At 43.5% G+C, this 22,172-nt stretch overlaps 1 protein-coding gene across 4 annotated transcripts in view; it reads right to left on the bottom strand.

Moving 5' to 3' along the window:
* Positions 1 to 22,172, bottom strand: part of CYP39A1 (cytochrome P450 family 39 subfamily A member 1) — a 154,441-nt gene that overhangs the window by 43,085 nt on the left and 89,184 nt on the right. For all 4 annotated transcript variants that reach the window (XM_075598527.1, XM_075598525.1, XM_075598526.1 and 1 more), the window contains exons 3-8: positions 21,099 to 21,273; positions 18,724 to 18,873; positions 17,524 to 17,617; positions 15,724 to 15,819; positions 9,793 to 9,883; positions 1,059 to 1,189 (exon numbers count right to left, since the gene is read on the bottom strand). In XM_075598527.1, coding sequence (XP_075454642.1) covers positions 1,059 to 1,189; positions 9,793 to 9,883; positions 15,724 to 15,819; positions 17,524 to 17,617; positions 18,724 to 18,873; positions 21,099 to 21,273 — 737 coding nt within the window. The remainder of the gene's footprint in view (positions 1 to 1,058; positions 1,190 to 9,792; positions 9,884 to 15,723; positions 15,820 to 17,523; positions 17,618 to 18,723; positions 18,874 to 21,098; positions 21,274 to 22,172) is intronic.

The following is a 22,172-nucleotide window of genomic DNA, read 5'->3' as shown; positions in this document are numbered from 1 at the left end:
TTTCAGTCTTCATTGATGATCTACCTAAAGATTGTAAGAGAGCTTCAATGAACATGTATGCGGATAACACAATCTTATATACACACAGCCCTCACCTCTCTGAGCTTGGACAAGTAATTAAATCTGATTTTTCGAGATTTGAAAACTGGATTTTCCCAAACAAACTGTTTTAAATACTGACAAGACTGTAACAATGGTATTTGGGACCAAGGCTTCATTTCTAAAGCTACCAATGACGGAGCTACAGATCAGAACCAACTCTAATACCGCCCCAGCCTCTGTCACTAGTGTTTACTATTTGGGCATATGGTTCTTTCCAAACGAAAGCAGTCTCACATTTTTATCTTGTCCGTACATACACCTATAACATATACTGTAGTGACCACGGTTATGCTAACACAAACCAGTGGCAATCGCCAAAAAGACCCAGGTACATGCTGGATACATGCCTTAAACATGCCTTAAACTAGACCCAGCATTTCTGCATTGATTAACGGCCCCTCAGATTAACAGCGCGGGTCCCTGGCAGTCCTATTCAAACCCTGGTGTGTTAATCCTATGGGTCATTAGTCAATGCAGAAATGCCTTAAACTTGCCTTAAACTAGCCAGGTTACACCCAGCACATACCCAGAATGTAACTGGGCTAGTTTAAGGCAATCTTTAGAATACTTGTGGTCTCGTCTGTACTATCTTTAACTGTTCATGCATTTCTTTAAATATAACGTATAACCCTGTTCATTTCATGTAACCATGTATTGTTATCATAACTGTGCCCACGACATTCTTGAAAACGAGAGGTAACTCAATGTATTACTTCCTGTTAAAACATTTTATAAATAATAGACTAACAAGTCCAGCGTTTGCTAGACTTATACGGCATCACTATAAATATACAGTAGCATATTTGCACCAATGTTCTGTGGGTACAATGTTCCCATGTTACAATGTTCCCATGTTACAATGTTCCCATGTTACAATGTTCCCATGTTACAATGTTGTCATCTAATTCCTCAAATGCATTCACATGTGTGAAGTAAATTTGAAAAAAAAAACTTACATATATTTTCAAAGGTTGAACCACTTTTCTGGCAATGGCGCCCGGAGACCTCAGTCGTATGGTCTCCAGAATGCAATTTTTGATGAAAGGGAGCTTTCTAAGATCAGCTTCAGTTACATGTAACTCACAACCTATCCACGGAGAGGGTAGATAAATATATATATATATTTATATTTTTTTGTGAAAAATCTGCAAATATAGCATTGTACTAAGTACAAACATTAGAGCCATTGCCAAAGAGGTATTTCTGGAACACAATGTAGTTCAAAGTTCGAGTTGTTGTATTGGTCCTGGAGAGTGTCAATTTGTTGTAGGCAGTGCTACCTTTTAGGGGACGAACTCGAGAGTTCTACATACACTAAATTATAATGATAAAGCTTTCAGAATCTCAGAGGTCTTTCCTGTTATTCATAAGATAAGTTAAGGCCAGGGGTGGCCAACCCTTGCCTGCGGGCCACTCTGTGGTATTTGGAATGGCCCGCTGGTGCAACCAGCCAACGTCAGAAGTTGGGCCCGTCCGGAAGTCAGGCCCAACCACCGCATCTGCCTGTGAGGTCCCCCACCCAAGTTAAAATTCTTAGGGAGGGGGAATGGAGTGAGGGAGTGATATGGTAGGGAGGGAAGATGGGAGTGGGGAAGAGAGGGGGAGAGTGAGTGGGAGGGGGGAGAGAAATGCATAGGGGAGGTACGGAAAGGGGGGGGAAGGTGGAGTGTGAGAAAAAGAGAGAGAATGGGGGTGTAAGAGAGTGCGGGGGAGGGGCTCACAGGGCTACCAACATAGTGGTAACTCTAGTCCTAGGCCCCCTGAGAAACCTGTCAGCAGCCCTGCCCACTCCACACAGGCTGCTGCCGTTCTGCGGCTGCACTTCTGCCCACCGCTGCGGTAGGGGGGCAGTAAGACAGTGTATCACCAACAAATGTGTACCAATTTATTGGCATGCCTGAAAAATAAGCTGCCCCCACCTCCCCTTGATTTAGGCCTTTCCTCATACTGTAAATCAGTGTACTGGCCACAGTCATAGCAAGTACAGAGGTTGGAGACCTCAAAATGCTTCTGCCGTGGAAGGGAAAGGAAGACATCATAACCAACAACAAATCCTTTTCCACCTCAAAGCATCAACCCATTATTATTATTATTTTTTACGGGATTCAAACCAGAGGGGGTTCTTTGGAACGAAATGCAACAGATACTCCTCACCGGTAAAGTTACTGATGTTTCTTCTGGGCATTTAAATGGCCGCCCAATAGGAAGCCGCAAACAATGATGTTGCAGCTTTCTACTGGCCTGAGATTTGGCTTCCATTTTGTTTAGACTGGTAACTTAAATCGGTGAGTATCTGGGTAACCATAGGAGATGGCCGCTTTAGCTATACCTGGCACTGATGTTGTGGTTATATAAATATTTATTGAGTGCACACTAAAAAGCAATGCAGGATGTAGAGCAAGGTTGGGCTGACAAAGTGAGAATTTGACGTAAGGGGGGGGTCTGACATAACAGCACTGGGATCTAAGCAACCATTTTGAGTCAGCATCCATCTTAGGTGCCTGATATTGTCTATTGTCTGTATGAAAGTTGGAATGAATGTTAGTTTAAAATACATTTTTTCTTCTGAAGTTCCAATTGATATTGAGCGGTTCAGCTAAGCCAAAAACCTTGAGAACAAGAGCAATGTGCCAATGTTATGAAAGTATGCCATTACAAAAACGAGAGAACATAAGACCAGTCCACTATAGTACTCTGGAGTGACAGGGGTGACCAATCAAGTTCCCAGACCCTAGTTTGTTTTTCGGTAGGGAAGGGACTCCTTGTGTATGTTCTGTAGGTCTTCGAGTTTAGCGAGCAAGCAGTTGTCGGGGATGAGAGAAGCTCATGAACAGCCGACCAACACCCTCAGGTAGTTTTTCTAAGGTTAAGATTAGTCATAGGGAAAGTATATCCTTTTTGGTTTAGTTTTTTAATACTTTTATAAGATTATGTTTGTCTCGTGGTTTCTAGGGGGGACTGTGAAGGATAGAATATGGGTGTCATATCTCTATATTCTGAAGAAACCACTCGTCTCCATTTTTATATCTGTTTGCTGTGCTTTTTTACTAATACTGTTTTCTATCCGAGGTGACTGTGAAATTCCGCTTGCACAGACTCTCGCCCACGCCCACGCAATAAGGAAGTAGCAAAGTGACCTAAAGCCGACTGATTACAGAGAAAACGAAACATAACTTCAGAAAGCAAGGACACACGGCATTCCTGTGAAACTTGCATCAGCCGACAAGACCCCCGCCCCCATTGTGCCTTTTTTCTACTAACTAATGTAATAATTGGATAAGCTTTGCCGCATAATAGGTGTGGCATTGAATGATTGGCTAGTGTTAGCCTACTTTGATATAAATAGATTGTAATACAAAAACTCGGCAGTTCCTGTGTTGCCCCCGGGGATAACGCATGTACTGAGATTGAAGCTGAACCTGGTGTCAGAGTCTTTCTTAGTGAGCTAGCGCATGCATGATTGAATTTGGAGCAAGTGACTGAAGAGAGAGAGAGACCCTGATATAGTGAGATTCACGACCTCATTATTTGGCGCCCAACGTGGAAGGGGGGGAGCGTGACTCCGGTTCACCACGAGAGACTGACCTGTCGCTGATTTTGCTGCAGAGACCGTGACACACCGAACCGAGGACTGATCACCCTCATTGTCAAGGTAAGCTCTTGCATACAATTTGTGTGTTATCTTGCCTATGACAAGTCGGTGGGTTGCTGCCTAGGTAGTATAATCTGTTTAGGTCTTTCACTCACGTTGATGTGATACAACGGTGTGATCTTTAGAGTCGCGCTCTGTTTAGAACTGTTAAAAATATCATACTCTTCAGTTGCTTGTGGTCACCTATAAGTTGCTAAATTGTGCGAATGTTTACATGTTATATATGCTAGTCAGTGCCGCAAGTAGGAGCCCGAAGTGGAGTGGGATTTTTGTCGACTGACTGTAGCTAGTATATGTATGTGTATTAATGCATTAGTGTTGGGAATTTAGGTGACCGAGTGGGTAGTAATGGGAGATAGATTGCGGGTTGTCTGATTGATTTTCTGATAAGTAATTGCAAAATCCCTGAATGAGAAGTGCAGGCTGTCAGCCCAGTAAAGGGGAACAGGACAGGCACTGATGCTCTGAGGGCGGTAACCTGAAAAAGTGGTTCCCTCGAGACGTAGAGATAGTACTCTGTCTCCGGTACCGGGTGTCTGGGGTCCGGGACCCAGCGTCTGAGGGCGGTAACCTAATAGTGGTTCCCTCGAGACGGTGACACAGGACCGGCCACGATATATTAGTGGGACGAACAGAGAATTCAGAGATGTTGCACTTATTTAAGAAAAAACATGTGTTGCCCACAGGGGCACAGACAGCACTAGATTTAGTCCGCACTCGAGAAGGAAAGAAATATACCAAACATGCTACTAATCTATATAAGCTGGCTGGAGTCCCGCCTACGGGAAGATTACAACCCAGTCTATGGTCTAAAATAATAACTGAATCCCGGGGAACGCTGGAAGACAAGAGTCTCCTAGAAATGTAAATTGTTGTTTAAAATATTGGATTTACCCCCTACGGGAAGGTTGCAACCAAAAATGTTGAAAGATAGAATCCAGGCATGTAAAGGAATGTTGAAAGATGGAGGATTGTGGGAGAATGCTGAGAAATTTTTGAGTGTGGCTATTGAGCTTCAAAAGGAAGGTTTCACCGAAATAGAATGTGGAGGGAAAGATAAGAAAAGTTACTGTTATATGAAAGTACCCGAAAGTGACAAAACTACACCTTCTACCCCTAAAGTTGACCCTCCCCCTCCATATCCTCAAAATAGTCAGAAAAGTCCTGAGGTGAGATGAAGGAAGAGTTAGTGAGGGTTAGACTTGTGAGTGTTGATTAATGGAGAGAAACAGGTTTGTGTAGCTTGAGAAAGGACAGAATTGCAACAAGATAGCATAAATTTGTAGTGAATGAAGTCAGTGAAACTATAAAAGTTCAAAACAGAAAGCATTAAAAAAAACTGAGTGTAGGGAAATAGCATGAGCGTGTGGCGTTATTTGTGTGTTAAGAAGTTATATGAACCTCAGCTATATAAAAGCCTGTTGGTTAATTTTTGAAAGGTCATAAAAAATGTAGTTCTTAGGGCTCTGGATAAAGCTCCATGTATTTAAACTTTAAGCAAAAGTTCCAATCCAATAATTATTATTTTTAAGGAAGAAGCGTGGTGTACCATTATCTTATCTTTTCAGGGTCAATTGGCGAAACGCCCAGAAACAAGATGGCTCTTTGCCCGGAAACAAGTCTTATAGAAATATTTTTTCTTTAGTCAGATGAATATGCAGATTGTCTTTAAAATTATAAAGCTGACCATGTGCTCAGCACTGTGCAAAGAGATTATATAAAGTAAGACATTAGTGTGAAGTCTTATACAAAATCATTTGTCTATTAACTGAATATGTGATGTATGTTATAACGAATTAACCATTTATTTTTTCCAAAGGTGTCCATAAGCAGTGGTTATTGTAAAAATTGCTGTGTAATCTAGAATGGGTTTGCCGGGAAGTGGTGAATTTGGGAGTCACCTCTCATTTGTGGGTGTGTCTTGTGTATAGGGTTAAATACAGTGGATACATAGTTGCAAAAGCAGTTACATAAGTGAATAAGGTATGCATTATATACAAGGCATTTCAATTTTTTTTGGCAGAATAGTTACAGTGGAGTGTTCGGGGTAAAAGCCAGATAGGGAGTGGCTAGGAAATTTGTATGGGTAAAATAATTGCTTAAATTGGGAGGGAATATTTGTCCATAACAGTGGATAGTATTGGGAAAAGGGATATTGGCCTGTAGTTTGAGACAGTGTTTTTTGTCCCCACTTTTTAAGATTGGGACAAACTCTGGCAGTTTCCCAGGTCTTAGGGATATGGCCTGCAGACAGGATAGAATTAATTATGGAAACAAGTGGTTAGGCAAGATGAGGCCCTAAAGTTTCAGGAACTTAGATTGTATCAAAGTCAGGTTCACATTGGCTACTTAGTTTTAATTTGAGGAACATTAATAGGGAATACCTCTGTCTATATGTGGATGCTAAGACAGGAGTAAACACATTGATACAAGAATTTAGTCCTAGGTATAAATTATCTCCCTATGAGACACATATGGGATGACTTGTGACTATCAACAGTCCAAAGGAAAGAATTAAGGACCATGTTAGTGGTAATAAAACAGTAAGTTGTATGCAACTAATACATTTTTTGAGTCTCTCTAGGCAAAGTTGAAAGTGCACCTACTCGAGATGGGGTTAATAGTCACATATTCCCTGCGCAAGCATGCTTTTCATCTCAGGTGAAAAGGCCTAAAGTAATCACCAATACAGCAATTAAAGCGGCAGAGTCATTTTCCTGGACCCAAAGTACAGTAAAGCTCGTTCCAGCTCCACCAAACATTCCAGCTCCACCAAAGACCAAAGTCACCTAAAGCACAGCCGCATCAAGTTAACGTCTTGCCGAGTCAAAACTCTAACCGTTAACCAACGAGGAAAATAAGACACCAGGCTAAGGCCAGGTTTTATCAGAACTTTTCATTTTTTCAGAGACTCAATATTTTTATTCTTTAGAGTGTGTTAAGTTAGAAATTTAAGGTGTATGTACAAGTGAGCCTTGATGGGAGGATTGGTTTCCTGGAAGCGTGGCTTGTGAAAGCTCTTGTATGTGTTTTGGCAGTACTCTTCACTCTCTATGTATGTGTCATGTGCAGCAAAACTTTGATCCAGAAGTGTGTTGCACCTCCACCGAAAGGAGGGGGTCACCCAGGGGCGTGTGTCAGCCACAAGGAAAGGATCATAAGTCAGCCATGTTGACCATCGCAGACATCGTCTGTTCTGATATTCTGAGTGAATGATGTATACAATGCGTGCAGGGTGAGGATCATGCATTCGCTTCCACAGATACCAAACCCCCTCAATTCTCAGTAATAGAATGTTGTGATGATTCTGAAAATCCAAGAACAGGTTCAGATTAGGCTTATGGCCTTACAAAACAGAATTGCTTTAGACTATGTTTTAGCTTAAAAAGGAGGGGTATGTGTTTGATTAAAGACAATGTTGTGTTTATATTTCAGATCAGTGTAGCAATGTGCAGCATGAACTAGATTAAATACAAGAGATTCAAAAGAGGTTTACAAAGGGAAGTGACAGATTATCACCCTTGGGGTTAGGTGAATGGCTTAGATCACTTGGAGCAATTTTTTTGAATGTTTTGATGTGTTTGGGGGTGTTACTTGTTGTCATATATGTGGGTGTCACGTGTTGCAAAGGTATGATCCACAGGTGTGCGACCCCCTCCCCCATTCGGATGCCACTCTTTACAGATGCCAGAAAACAGCAGTACCGTGAAGAAAGAAGATGCCGACCACAGTTATTCAATTCATCAAAAGACATATTGGCCGCAGCGCCTTACGAGACTATGACAGTGAAGGGCACGCGCCCTTGTCCTCTGAGTTATCCCTGGACTATCATCATGAACTTAATTCTCAAAAGCTATGTTTTAAGAATAAAAAGGGAGGGAGTGACAAAGTGAGAATTTGACGTAAGGGGGGGGTCTGACATAACAGCACTGGGATCTAAGCAACCATTTTGAGTCAGCATCCATCTTAGGTGCCTGATATTGTCTATTGTCTGTATGAAAGTTGGAATGAATGTTAGTTTAAAATACATTTTTTCTTCTGAAGTTCCAATTGATATTGAGCGGTTCAGCTAAGCCAAAAACCTTGAGAACAAGAGCAATGTGCCAATGTTATGAAAGTATGCCATTACAAAAACGAGAGAACATAAGACCAGTCCACTATAGTACTCTGGAGTGACAGGGGTGACCAATCAAGTTCCCAGACCCTAGTTTGTTTTTCGGTAGGGAAGGGACTCCTTGTGTATGTTCTGTAGGTCTTCGAGTTTAGCGAGCAAGCAGTTGTCGGGGATGAGAGAAGCTCATGAACAGCCGACCAACACCCTCAGGTAGTTTTTCTAAGGTTAAGATTAGTCATAGGGAAAGTATATCCTTTTTGGTTTAGTTTTTTAATACTTTTATAAGATTATGTTTGTCTCGTGGTTTCTAGGGGGGACTGTGAAGGATAGAATATGGGTGTCATATCTCTATATTCTGAAGAAACCACTCGTCTCCATTTTTATATCTGTTTGCTGTGCTTTTTTACTAATACTGTTTTCTATCCGAGGTGACTGTGAAATTCCGCTTGCACAGACTCTCGCCCACGCCCACGCAATAAGGAAGTAGCAAAGTGACCTAAAGCCGACTGATTACAGAGAAAACGAAACATAACTTCAGAAAGCAAGGACACACGGCATTCCTGTGAAACTTGCATCAGCCGACAAGACCCCCGCCCCCATTGTGCCTTTTTTCTACTAACTAATGTAATAATTGGATAAGCTTTGCCGCATAATAGGTGTGGCATTGAATGATTGGCTAGTGTTAGCCTACTTTGATATAAATAGATTGTAATACAAAAACTCGGCAGTTCCTGTGTTGCCCCCGGGGATAACGCATGTACTGAGATTGAAGCTGAACCTGGTGTCAGAGTCTTTCTTAGTGAGCTAGCGCATGCATGATTGAATTTGGAGCAAGTGACTGAAGAGAGAGAGAGACCCTGATATAGTGAGATTCACGACCTCATTAGGGCCACTCTAGTCCTCAAGGGCCACCAACAGGTCAGGTTCTTCAGGATATCCCTGCTTCAGCACAGGTGAATCTATCAATGGCTCAGTACCTGTGCTGATGCAGGGATATCCTTAAAACATAACCTATTGGTGGCCCTTGAGGACTAGAATGGTCCACCCCTGATTGTTTCCAGCTGATCCGTGTAGGGATAAACATTTTCACCAAATAACACATTTGTAACATAGCAGCAAGGGCTTCTTATAGACAGAAGCATGTCAGGTATTATTCTTCTCTATCATTTGGAAGGTGTTTAATAGCAGAGCTGTTCTGTTTATGAGAGACACTACTGTAAGTCCTTGGTGATGAAGTGGAATTTCAATTCCATGTCTGACATTCCTAAAACACACGTTAGCCCCATGTCATCTGTGTACCAGAGCATCAACAAACGTGGAGCGCCACCTAGTGTCCGGGGCGTAGAAGAACGTCATGGAATGACCGTGCCCAGTTAGCAGATATAATTAGGGCTTACAGTGACATTACATTACGTAAATGAAGCAACCTTTCCTATTAAATGACACCTCTTGGGGCAGCCCGTTCACAAGGAGGAGACAAAGGCATCAAGTGGGAGTATGAAAAAAAAAAAAAAAAAGTGCACCAATAAACAACAAATTCAAATGTGTATTTCATCCTTAATACTGAAGATGCATAAGCCAAAATCAGAACACAATGTACGTAACCATTAAAGAATATTCCAATACAATTAAGAATTGTTGCTGCAATTTCAACTAAATGGAATTCAACTCTTAACAGGTTGTATACAGTTTTATTATGAGGCAAGGGGCAAGTCTGTAAAAATTGCCCTGATTGCGAGCCTTGATTTTAAAAAAAATATCTACTTGGGAGAAGGAAGAAAAAAAATTATTAGTCCCATTCATATTTTTTTACTTCTAAAAAGGTTATTGTTTTTACCATTTTCTCCTTAATATGCTCATTTTATGCCCTTTTGAAACAAATGCAAGAAGCACGGGAGGGAAATAAAATTGTGATAAGCTTTACCTGTTTTCCCAAATGCAGAAACGATTTCATCCATGGCATTCTTGTAGATCAGAGGACCGGAAATAATGAAGGCAAGCGTCCAAAAGGTTATCTGCACAAAAGAAAGGTATGTTATTAGAAGGGCATCGTAAAGTAACCAACAGCAACTGGTTTATATATACAGTATTACAGTAAATAACAAATCCCATATGTGAGTACATTTACATGTCTCAGACAGGTCTGCAATCCTGCCTTTCCCCATTATCTGAGCATACAGTGCTTCCACTGCAGCCGGGGATTCTGGGAAATGACATGCAAATGAGCACACAGTGTCAAATTTGGTTTATTGTTGTGTAACGGTGTTTCCCCCACACTGTCACAGTAAGGGGCCATTTGAGAGTGTATGGTGCATATACCTGCTGGCAACAGAAGGGCTGAGTCGCCCGCCGATGGTAGTCGGGACACAGGATCAGGCTTCTGGGGTTCATACCCCACATATCTCTTTAGCAGTGCAGCACCTCCACCTGCCGTAGGCTTAAGAAACTGAAGGTGATCTCCCACGGTAGAACTTATTACCTCTCCCCCCAGTAAAGTCACGCACTAGGCAGGAGGTATATAACAACAGGAACTGTTTATTCACTCTCTACAGCGACAGGCTTCTGCCCGATGCAGTACTCTCAGCTCCCACTGAAGGATGGTCCCTGGACCGTCACTACAGGCCAAGGGCACCCGCAGCCGTCCTAGCTCTTCTCCACCTCCCTAGAAAAGGCAGAGGTATGGTCCACACTCACTCTCCCCCGGAGGGAAGAGCACATGGGAAGGCCCCAATCTCAGGCTCCCAGTTGTGTGACCTGCCTTCCTCATAGGGGAAGGACACTACCCAATTTTAATGTGGTCCTGCCCTTAAGTATAGCAGGGGGCGAGCACCCCGTTGTCCCAGCTACAACAGGATGTACCACCCCCTGCTGCCACTCAAGTGTAGAGGGGGAAAACCCTGCTTTTACCAGGGCAGACTAGCAGCCAAAGTTGGTATGGCTATAGTTATAATATATATTATACAGAACAAATATATCAAGCTAATAAGCTGCGAAAAATACACTATTATTTTTGCCTGTTGCTATATCTATTTTTGCCTGTTGCTATTTCAAATGTAAGATACAAACTATAAAGCTATTAAGATTTCCATTGCAATAACACCAATTCACACAATTTTAGCTTGCAAAAAAACCCATAACTTGCAGCTTCCTTTCCACACAAAATAAGGACCTAAATGAATAAAAGGGTTTTTTTCCTCTACAGTCTTACGTCATCAGTTATTGTGGGAAATATCCTAAATTAGTTCTCCAATCAAATGATCACAGAATAGTTCTTGGGGAATTATTTATCACCTACAGCATAAATCAGAAGGATTTAAAACAGGTATGCTCAACTCCAGTCCTTAAGGGCCTCCCAACAGGTCAGGTGTTCAGGATATCCCTGCTTCAGCACAGGTGGCTCAATCTGTGGCACAGTCGAAGACAGAGCCACCTGTGCTGCTGCTGGGATATCCTGAAAACCAGACCTGTTGGTGGCCCTTAAGGACTGGAGTTGGCCACCCCCGATTTAAATAAAAACCAAAACACTTATTTTCTTCATCAACACCAGTGTTTAAAGCAGCAGTCCCCTTAGAATGATATATGAATTTATCTCCTGCCCATGTTCTTTTAGTAAATGGTTTTTTTTATTCTTAAAAATTCTGGTTTTCATCGCTGACTCCTGAGGTTACCGTGGCAATCCTTAGACTGCACTGTGCTATGGAGAAAGCTCCATTTTAACCTCCCGGGCACTCAAACACTTATACTGTATTTCCTTAGTGGAACATCAGATATTAAAAATAAAAACAGCGTTGGAAAGGAGAAGAAGCGATCTTTAAAGGATGTAAAAAGAACTGTCGTGAAGTCTTGCGGCAATTGTGGAGTGGATCCCAGTGGTTGGAAATGGCAGGGCAGGGAGCGAGAGGCGTAGTCGGGGTCACAGGCAAAAGTCCATGGCAGGCAGCGAGAGGCGTAGTCGGGGTCACAGGCAAAAGTCCAGGGCAGGCAGCGAGAGGCGTAGTCGGGGTCACAGGCAAAGTCCAGGGCAGGCAGCGAGAGGCGTAGTCGGGGTCACAGGCAAAAGTACAGGGCAGGCAGCGAGAGGCATAGTCGGGGTTACAAGCAAAAGTCCAGGGCAGGCAGCGAGAGGCGTAGTCGGGGTCACAGGCAAAGTCCAGGGCAGGCAGCGAGAGGCGTAGTCGGGGTCACAGGCAAAAGTACAGGGCAGGCAGCGAGAGGCGTAGTCGGGGTCACAGGCAAAAGTACAGGGCAGGCAGCGAGAGGCGTAGTCGGGGTCACAGGCAAAAGTCCATGGGCAGGCAGCGAGAGGCGTAGTCGGGGTTACAAGCAAAAGTACAGGGCAGGCAGCGAGAGGCGTAGTCGGAGTCACAGGCAAAAGTCCATGGGCAGGCAGCGAGAGGCATAGTCGGGGTCACAGGCAAAAGTACAGGGCAGGCAGCGAGAGGCCTTGTCGGGGTTACAAGCAAAAGTACAGGGCAGGCAGCGAGAGGCATAGTCGGGGTTACAAGCAAAAGTCCAGGGCAGGCAGCGAGAGGCGTAGTCGGGGTCACAGGCAAAAGTCCAGGGCAGGCAGTGAGAGGCGTAGTCGGGGTCACAGGCAAAAGTACAGGGCAGGCAGCGAGAGGCGTAGTCGGGGTCACAGGCAAAAGTACAGGGCAGGCAGCGAGAGGCGTAGTCGGGGTCACAGGCAAAGTCCAGGGCAGGCAGCGAGAGGCGTAGTCCTGGTCACAGGCAAAAGTACAGGGCAGGCAGCGAGAGGCGTAGTCGGGGTCACAGGCAAAAGTCCATGGGCAGGCAGCGAGAGGCATAGTCGGGGTTACAAGCAAAAGTACAGGGCAGGCAGCGAGAGGCATAGTCGGGGTTACAAGCAAAAGTCCAGGGCAGGCAGCGAGAGGCGTAGTCGGGGTCACAGGCAAAAGTCCAGGGCAGGCAGCGAGAGGCGTAGTCGGGGTCACAGGCAAACGTACAGGGCAGGCAGCGAGAGGCGTAGTTGGGGTCACAGGCAAAAGTACAGGGCAGGCAGCGAGAGGCGTAGTCGGGGTCACAGGCAAAGTCCAGGGCAGGCAGCGAGAGGCGTAGTCGGGGTCACAGGCAAAAGTACAGGGCAGGCAGCGAGAGGCGTAGTCGGGGTCACAGGCAAAAGTACAGGGCAGGCAGCGAGAGGTGTAGTCAGGGTCACAGGCAAAAGTACAGGGCAGGCAGCGAGAGGCGTAGTCGGGGTTACAAGCAAAAGTACAAGGCAGGCAGCGAGAGTTATAATATATATTATACAGAACAAATATATCAAGCTAATAAGCTGCGAAAAATACACTATTATTTTTGCCTGTTGCTATATCTATTTTTGCCTGTTGCTATTTCAAATGTAAGATACAAACTATAAAGCTATTAAGATTTCCATTGCAATAACACCAATTCACACAATTTTAGCTTGCAAAAAAAACCATAACTTGCAGCTTCCTTTCCACACAAAATAAGGACCTAAATGAATAAAAGGGTTTTTTTCCTCTACAGTCTTACGTCATCAGTTATTGTGGGAAATATCCTAAATTAGTTCTCCAATCAAATGATCACAGAATAGTTCTTGGGGAATTATTTATCACCTACAGCATAAATCAGAAGGATTTAAAACAGGTATGCTCAACTCCAGTCCTTAAGGGCCTCCCAACAGGTCAGGTGTTCAGGATATCCCTGCTTCAGCACAGGTGGCTCAATCTGTGGCACAGTCGAAGACTGAGCCACCTGTGCTGCTGCTGGGATATCCTGAAAACCAGACCTGTTGGTGGCCCTTAAGGACTGGAGTTGGCCACCCCCGATTTAAATAAAAACCAAAACACTTATTTTCTTCATCAACACCAGTGTTTAAAGCAGCAGTCCCCTTAGAATGATATATGAATTTATCTCCTGCCCATGTTCTTTTAGTAAATGTTTTTTTTTATTCTTAAAAATTCTGGTTTTCATCGCTGACTCCTGAGGTTACCGTGGCAATCCTTAGACTGCACTGTGCTATGGAGAAAGCTCCATTTTAACCTCCCGGGCACTCAAACACTTATACTGTATTTCCTTAGTGGAACATCAGATATTAAAAATAAAAACAGCGTTGGAAAGGAGAAGAAGCGATCTTTAAAGGATGTAAAAAGAACTGTCGTGAAGTCTTGCGGCAATTGTGGAGTGGATCCCAGTGGTTGGAAATGGCAGGGCAGGGAGCGAGAGGCGTAGTCGGGGTCACAGGCAAAAGTCCATGGCAGGCAGCGAGAGGCGTAGTCGGGGTCACAGGCAAAAGTCCAGGGCAGGCAGCGAGAGGCGTAGTCGGGGTCACAGGCAAAGTCCAGGGCAGGCAGCGAGAGGCGTAGTCGGGGTCACAGGCAAAAGTACAGGGCAGGCAGCGAGAGGCATAGTCGGGGTTACAAGCAAAAGTCCAGGGCAGGCAGCGAGAGGCGTAGTCGGGGTCACAGGCAAAGTCCAGGGCAGGCAGCGAGAGGCGTAGTCGGGGTCACAGGCAAAAGTACAGGGCAGGCAGCGAGAGGCGTAGTCGGGGTCACAGGCAAAAGTACAGGGCAGGCAGCGAGAGGCGTAGTCGGGGTCACAGGCAAAAGTCCATGGGCAGGCAGCGAGAGGCGTAGTCGGGGTTACAAGCAAAAGTACAGGGCAGGCAGCGAGAGGCGTAGTCGGAGTCACAGGCAAAAGTCCATGGGCAGGCAGCGAGAGGCATAGTCGGGGTCACAGGCAAAAGTACAGGGCAGGCAGCGAGAGGCCTTGTCGGGGTTACAAGCAAAAGTACAGGGCAGGCAGCGAGAGGCATAGTCGGGGTTACAAGCAAAAGTCCAGGGCAGGCAGCGAGAGGCGTAGTCGGGGTCACAGGCAAAAGTACAGGGCAGGCAGCGAGAGGCGTAGTCGGGGTCACAGGCAAAAGTACAGGGCAGGCAGCGAGAGGTGTAGTCAGGGTCACAGGCAAAAGTACAGGGCAGGCAGCGAGAGGCGTAGTCGGGGTTACAAGCAAAAGTACAAGGCAGGCAGCGAGAGGCCTTGTCGGGGTTACAAGCAAAAGTACAGGGCAGGCAGCGAGAGGCATAGTCGGGGTCACAAGCAAAAGTACAGGGCAGGCAGCGAGAGGCATAGTCGAAAGGCAAGCAGGGGTCTGGTAACGATATCAGGAACAACAACAGGCACCAAGGCAGTGAGCTAGTCTATCCAGGAAGCACCAGTATAAACAAGCAAGGAGGAGCAGGAAGGGGAGGTTTTATAGGGCTGCCTCGAGGCATGGGACAGGTGCAGGTTTATGATCTATAGTGGGTTGTCTGCAGACTCAGTCAGGATCTGCAATCCTGGTGGCAGGGAGGAAGAACTGCTGGATTGGAGCAGGAAGGACCAGAGTTCAACTCCCATCAGGGACGTCTCCGACAAATACTATGCAAAACTAGCAATGAGCGCATATTAACATTTACTATAATTCTGGATAAGCTTCACTATGTGCACTACATTATGTTCACAGTCCCAAGATACAACAAAGTATCCAACCACTCCTCCTTCTCTTACCGTGCACCCCACAACTGGAAAAATCTACCGGAGACTCTCACAGCCGCCACCAGTCTAAGTTCTTTCAAAACTAAAGCTCTCACATTTTAATCTGGTCTGTAACGGTCAAATATGCATATAACATATATTATCTCTTACTGTTCATGCAATGTCTTTATGTATCATGTATAAATAACCCTGTTCACCTAATGTAACCATGTATTTGTAACCATGAATCTGTCATCATAACTCTGTGCCCAGGACATACTTGAAAACGAGAGGTATCTCTCAATGTATTACTGCATAGTAAAACATTTGATAAATAACTAAAATAAATAATACTTACAGGATTGGCATTGGCTTGAGATGCCCAAAGCAGTAACAGGCTGTTGTTATGAGTGGAATTTCCATTTGAAGTGTCCAATAGGTGATGCAGTAAGGTCTGGGAAAGATTGCGAAGCGTGGAAGATAAGACAAGATAACAAGGTCATTATACAGTAAATACCCATCACCACAAACTGTTCAATGTGTCACTTGTGCTACAGATGTGACCCACATTGGTAAGAGAGAGGATGTGGCCGAAAGAATTACGATCCAAAACAACAAGAAATAATTTCCTTCCCAAGTACATTAAACAGTGTATGTACATGTTAAAGTTTCAGGAAGTTGGTATGTCTAGTTCCCCCAACAGATATAGCTGTAAACCTTAATAGTATTGTAAAAAAAAAAGCAATTGAATTAGATGAACAAAAATAAAATGTATCTAAAGTGTATGCTAAATATTGGTATTTTAGTAGATCCAATTTTTTGGGGGTATTGTATTTTTATGTAATTTATAAACAGGAACAGTTGAAATCAAACTAAGGAACATTTCTCCAAAGGCATGTACAGGAAGGAGAGTGATAGACACGGTTGACATCACATAAGTGTGATATCTATACATTTTCCCTCAGCCGCTGTCTCTGTTACTCTCCTAACATACCGTTTAGATTGTAAGCTCTCCAGGACAGGGATTTCCTTTCCCTATTGTCTGATTTTGCTTGTTCCACTTATTGTATTATAATTCCCTGTACTGTATTGTCTCTTTTGTAATGCGCTGAATATACTGTGGGCGCTATATAATTAAAGATATACAGCACATACATACATACGTCAGATCATTGAAATGAGTCGCCTGTATATCAAGTATACAGAGATGTAAAATTTCAAGGCGAAAAGAATAGCATTGGAATTCTTAGCACTGAGGCGCCGTTGAATTTCTATTAGAGTGTGTTGTACGGAAAATAAATCGGCGAGACTGATTTCAAATCAGTGAGACCCTCAGAAAATCAGTGAGACCCTCAGAAAATCAGCGAGAGTTGGTTGGTTGAGTATAATCACAAAGATGAAGAAGTCTCTCACTTGTGGGGATGTCCCTCTAGTTAGTGGGGATGTTGAACACAACAGTTAATATTTCTTTTTCACAGTGTAATTGGCTTGCTTAGGAAGATGAAATCCCCCTGAAAGTAACTGTCTTAACTTATTGGTGTCTTGTGAAAAATGTATTTATTGTATAATGCTTTTTTTGTCGGGAACCCTACATTAAGGCATACTGTATCCGCGGCGTGTGTTATTCTGTTGAACGAAGCATGGCACGATAATTACTTTGCAAATGGAAGACAGACCAGAGCTAAGCATTTCCTTGAGGCTTTAAGGGCTTGCAAACAGCAGACATTTGGTAAAGATTGTAAATACCATCCAATGCATTTGTTTCCCATGGAAATGTTAAGAGTTAAAACAAATATTTTTAAATACATCTGATTTTTTTTTTTTTGGTGTTATTCAGCTCCATTAAACCAATTAAACATGTAAATGTCGTTAGTTCACGTTCACCATAGGCCAGATTAAGTCTTTAAGGGCTAGACTTACACACAAAAACAAGTTATCTAAGAGTCCTTGATCAAAAAAATGATTTTTGACATTATTTTCTCTCTACAAAAACAAATATATTATTTGAAACCAGGCAGCTCTAATAGGGGTTATCATAATCAGGATACCTAAGCAGTGTAGTAGTGTATATAAACTAGTCCAAAATGCAGAGTGATGTTTTATTGGCTGTGTAACCAGCTCGCAGGACGTTATAGCTGAATCCTAGGAGGCATTTTACCTTTGCATTTTCTTCATCAGGCTTGTTCTGCTCAGCTTTTACTACAATGTTTTTAAACAACTTGAGAAGCCACTGCTTGGATTGAGACCAGTCTCTGTAGGAACAAAGACAAGGTAAACTCATACAGTATATAAATAAGGCTTGATGGCCGTCTATCTGAACTAGAAGGCTGGGATGATACTAGAACGGTACAGGTACTGTAGTCATCGCTATCCAACATTTCATTGTACAACGAATGGCATATCCAACACTTTAGAATGCAACCCTATGGGCCGTTTCTTGACGCCTGAATGCGTTATCCGACGCTCACCGCCACTGATTAACACGGGACTCACTTTACAACGGTTTCAATATCCAACGCTACTTCCAGAACGGATTCCGTTGGATAACCAAGAACCGCCTGTACAGTGTAATGAAACCCTTATCCAGCTTCTCACAGGACTGCTACACAAACACGGAGTCAGTTAAAACATCACAGAAACAAACATTTCGAATTTGTGAACAGTTCAGATTTACTAAACGGAGCCTCAAAGCAGAGCATAGCCATGTATAGTAAATCTGGGCTTATAATGTTTTTCTCAGTTTTATTTAACAGTGAAAATAATCTTGCACAAAGAAGAGACCAGTATTTAGTATGCTTGTCATTAATAGGAGTGAAACACTCCTTTTGGGCCCTTGTTGTAGTCAATAGAAGATCTCTTTTAATGTCATATTTTAATGGGGTCCAATTTTTCAATCCTTAACAATCCCAAAGAAACCTGTAAACCGGTCTTATCCACATGTGCTAGTAAGGGTTTAAGCACCAACAATGTATCGCTAGGAAAACACGGGTTCAGGAGAAATTCAACAGGGAACTCTTTGTGTTAAAGGATGAACCTGCCGCGGCGAAGCAAATGCTGTGCGTCAAAGCAATTTTACCCCTCATTGATTGTCTGTCTGGCAATGATGCAACCAGCTGCCATTTTAACCACCCAGAAACCCAGGAGATCTGTGCTGCATTTCTCGTATACCAGGAGACGCCAGCTTTTTAGAAAAAAAATTAATAGGAAGGGGAGACAAAAAGAATACATTAAAAAGAATAGGTCCCCTATGGTATATGTATTATTTCTCCTATATTTACCAGTTAACCATAAATCCTGGGGCAGCTCGGGACTGGCTGACAAGAATGGGTTTGAAATGTAAAAAAAACGATGTACTTGCCTTAAAAAGCACTCGGGAAGCTGTGAGCCATACTCAAAGCCTTCATCAAACCTCCGGAAATGGTCTTCAAACTCTTTCAGTGCGTCCTTACTTGTTGGGCACACCCCCTTTCCAAATAATGTATCCACCACAGCGGGGTACATGACACGCCTGTCAAGGAAAGCAGCAGATGGTAATACATCAAGCTTTGAGTGACCCTACCAAGGGCTGGCCATTTCATCTGGAGTTATACTAATAATAATAATCAGTGTTCGACAAACCTATACATTTGCACGCCCCGGGCGAGTGGATTTAACATCGTGGCGAGCTCCTATTGGCCCAAGCAGCACACGTGTGGTACTAGGTGGCGAGTAGATTTTTTTGTTGGGCGAGTAGATTTTTTGGTGATTTGTCGACCACTGATATTAATACAGCTCAACCCCGTTATAGCGCGATCTGCTACAATGCGGATCCGCTTATAACGCAATCTGAGTGTGGCTCCCATTTTTTCCAAAGCTACATTTTTTTTATATTATTTTTTTTGCAAAGTCCCCCCTCCTCCCATCCGGGAAGGAAAGCAGGAGTGTTGCTATAATTGAGGCAACATCAGGTTTTTTTCTGTATGGTTACAGACTGGGATAGCAGTACCTATTTGATGTCGGAGTACCCAACTGCTCTGTGGCCTCCAAGGACCGCGTTATAACGGGGTTCAGATATATATATATATATATATCATTACATTTTAAGTTATGGTGGGTGAAAAAGGCAACACAAAACATCCACCGTTAGCATATAGCCAATAAAAAATATAATTTGTGAGCACATTCACATGTCTTAGACAGGTCTGCAACCCTGCCTTTCAACCATTATTACCTAGCATACAGTGCTCCCCCTGCAGCAAGGGATTCTGGGAAATGGCATGCAAATGAGCATACAATGTGTCACCTTTTGCCTGGAATATCCATACGGCGATGCATCTGCTTAAATGGGCTCCAGGTGTATGGATATTCCAGGCAAAAGGTCAAACATTGAATGCTCATTTGCATGTAATTTCCCAGAATCCCGTGCTGCAGTGGAAGTGCTGTGTGATAGGTGATAATGGTTGAAAGGCAGGGGTGCAGACCTGTCTAAGACATATGAATGTGCTCCCAAGTGATATTCTTTATTGGCTATAGAGAAATATATATATATATAGCAACAAAAAAATAGTCGCCTTGGATTGCCTCTTTAAGGGCTCGTTCAGACAGGGCGCTATGCCTACTTGCTAGCGTTCGCGCCCCAGCCGCTCGCTCCTGCAGCCCAGCGATCTGTGCTCAAACTGCAGGAGCCAGATCACGGCGTTTGGGGTAGTGGCGGGGGCGTGTAACGAATGCGTCACGGAGCTGGTTCGCCTTTATTGGCTGAACCAGCTCGCGTCACGCGACTGTATCCCCAAATGTCAATTTGGGTTGTGCCGCCAAAATGTCGCAGCGACAACGCTGCACTCTGCCGCCGGTGGAGTTTTCAGTTTGAAAACTCCCACCGCACAACCCAAATTTGCGACGGACGTGCGCGCACACGTAAGCGCATCACCTTCTGTCTGAGCTCAGCCTAACACAGAGATGTGTTATGGAAGCTGTTTGCACTGTATGACATAGGCGTGCAGCAAGCAAACTTTCAGCAAGCATTATTATTACGGTCAGTGGAAGAGCCCAATGGAACCTCCCATTGGATGAGATAGAACTCATCCCTCGTAGACTATGAGATCATCAGTCTCCAGGGCCACTAGTGCAGTGGTGCCAAACTCCAGTCTTCGACTGAGCCACTGACTGAGCCACCTGTGCTGAAGCAGGGATATCCTGAAAACCTGACCTGTTGGTGGCCCTTGAGGACAGGAGTTGGCTACCCCTGCTGTATGGTCTAATAAGAATCGCCCTCTGTTTATGCACACACACCTTTTTAATTGTTGCGCATTCTGACTATCCCACACAGTAAGCGCTACAGTATATAAGAAAATGTGATTCCGACTTGTTATTAAAAACAAACGAAAAAGAGTACATAATGTTAAAAAAAAAACCGAAGGCCTAAAAAATGGAAGTGGCATTTAGTACACGTATATTTGACATAAAAAAACTATTAGCTTAAAGGGATCCACGTTAAAGTAGACAAGAAGAAAAAAGTGATGCACTAAGGGTAATCATTTGCATTTCATTACCCAGAATCCCTAGCTGCAGTGTATGCTGTGGGTATTATAGGGCAAGGAAGGTTTGGGGAGCTGTCTGAGACATGTGAATGTACAGTACACACATTCTTTATTTATCATTACTGTGCTCTGTATGGTGGAGGGGTTATGTCACTGTTTTACTCACACTAATTTGTATCTGTACCTGGTATATAATATAATGAAATGCTCTTACCTTACCAAATCATAGAGGTCCTCTGTGCCCTCTGAGCCCAGCTGTTCTAGATGTGCATAGAACTCCTCACGCAGACACGTAATATGCAGATAAAGCTTACTCTGTGACAGCCGAACCTTCATCGTCTCATGGATGGCATTATGGTTCTTGTAAAAGTTGTTCTTTTCAATTGAAGCTTTCATAATGACAATAAAAAATACAAACCAAGTAGTCTAAAACATGTATGAAGGTATGAAATCGCATCAATAACATCAAGGTAAAAATAACACGAAATGACTGACCAAGCAATATCAGGGTGCAGAGAAGAAGCCCTAGTCATGAACTTGAGAATCAAGGTTTTGTCACCAGAAAGAAATCTACAATTTACCTGTGTTAATGCACCAACATTAGATGATATGCCTCCTAAAGGTTCATAATGCTACTTCAAAGACAGAATACCAATGAGTCTGTTTAGATTTGTGTTTCCACAAACTGGCATCTCTTACCCTATTATCTTGTCATACAGTGGTTAAGCTGCAGAAAAGGATTCTGGGTAGTTTTTAAAGGCGCACCCAGTAAATAAAAAATGTTTGGAAAAAAAAAGGAGCACCCAGTGGCGGATCCATTTACGCTTCCTATCCACACACATTGCTACTCCTTCTGCCACTGGAGGATACGTTATACGTGTATGGATTGGAAAGAGTCCTCCGGTGTCAGAGGATGTCTTTTAGGGAATGCACTATATTGTATTGTCATTTTTGTACTGCATTTTTATTTATATAGCACCAACCACGTAGTGCATAACTGATACCCTGTAGACAGATAAATTATTAATAAATGATAAACTATTTTTAAACAGCTTTATGTTTTTATTTAGAAGTGTTTGATCATAGTCCCTTTCCCCAAATGTATCCACCAAGACAGTAAAGTGATGTAAAAACAATGTCATAAACCAAAATATTGGCACGTTTACACAGAAAAGAGGGCCCAGCTCACAGGACCTTGTGAACAAAAGAGGAAAGGGGGCAGGTGAGGTGGTCAAAGTAGCTTAAAAAAAATCAGTATTCCTGTGCCCACTTTAAAGCAGGGGGTCTC

This window comes from Ascaphus truei, chromosome 4 (assembly GCF_040206685.1).
Source record: "Ascaphus truei isolate aAscTru1 chromosome 4, aAscTru1.hap1, whole genome shotgun sequence".
NCBI lineage: Eukaryota > Metazoa > Chordata > Amphibia > Anura > Ascaphidae > Ascaphus > Ascaphus truei.
The sequence above is the reverse complement of the archived record's forward strand: the minus strand, read 5'-3'. Positions and strand labels throughout refer to the sequence as shown.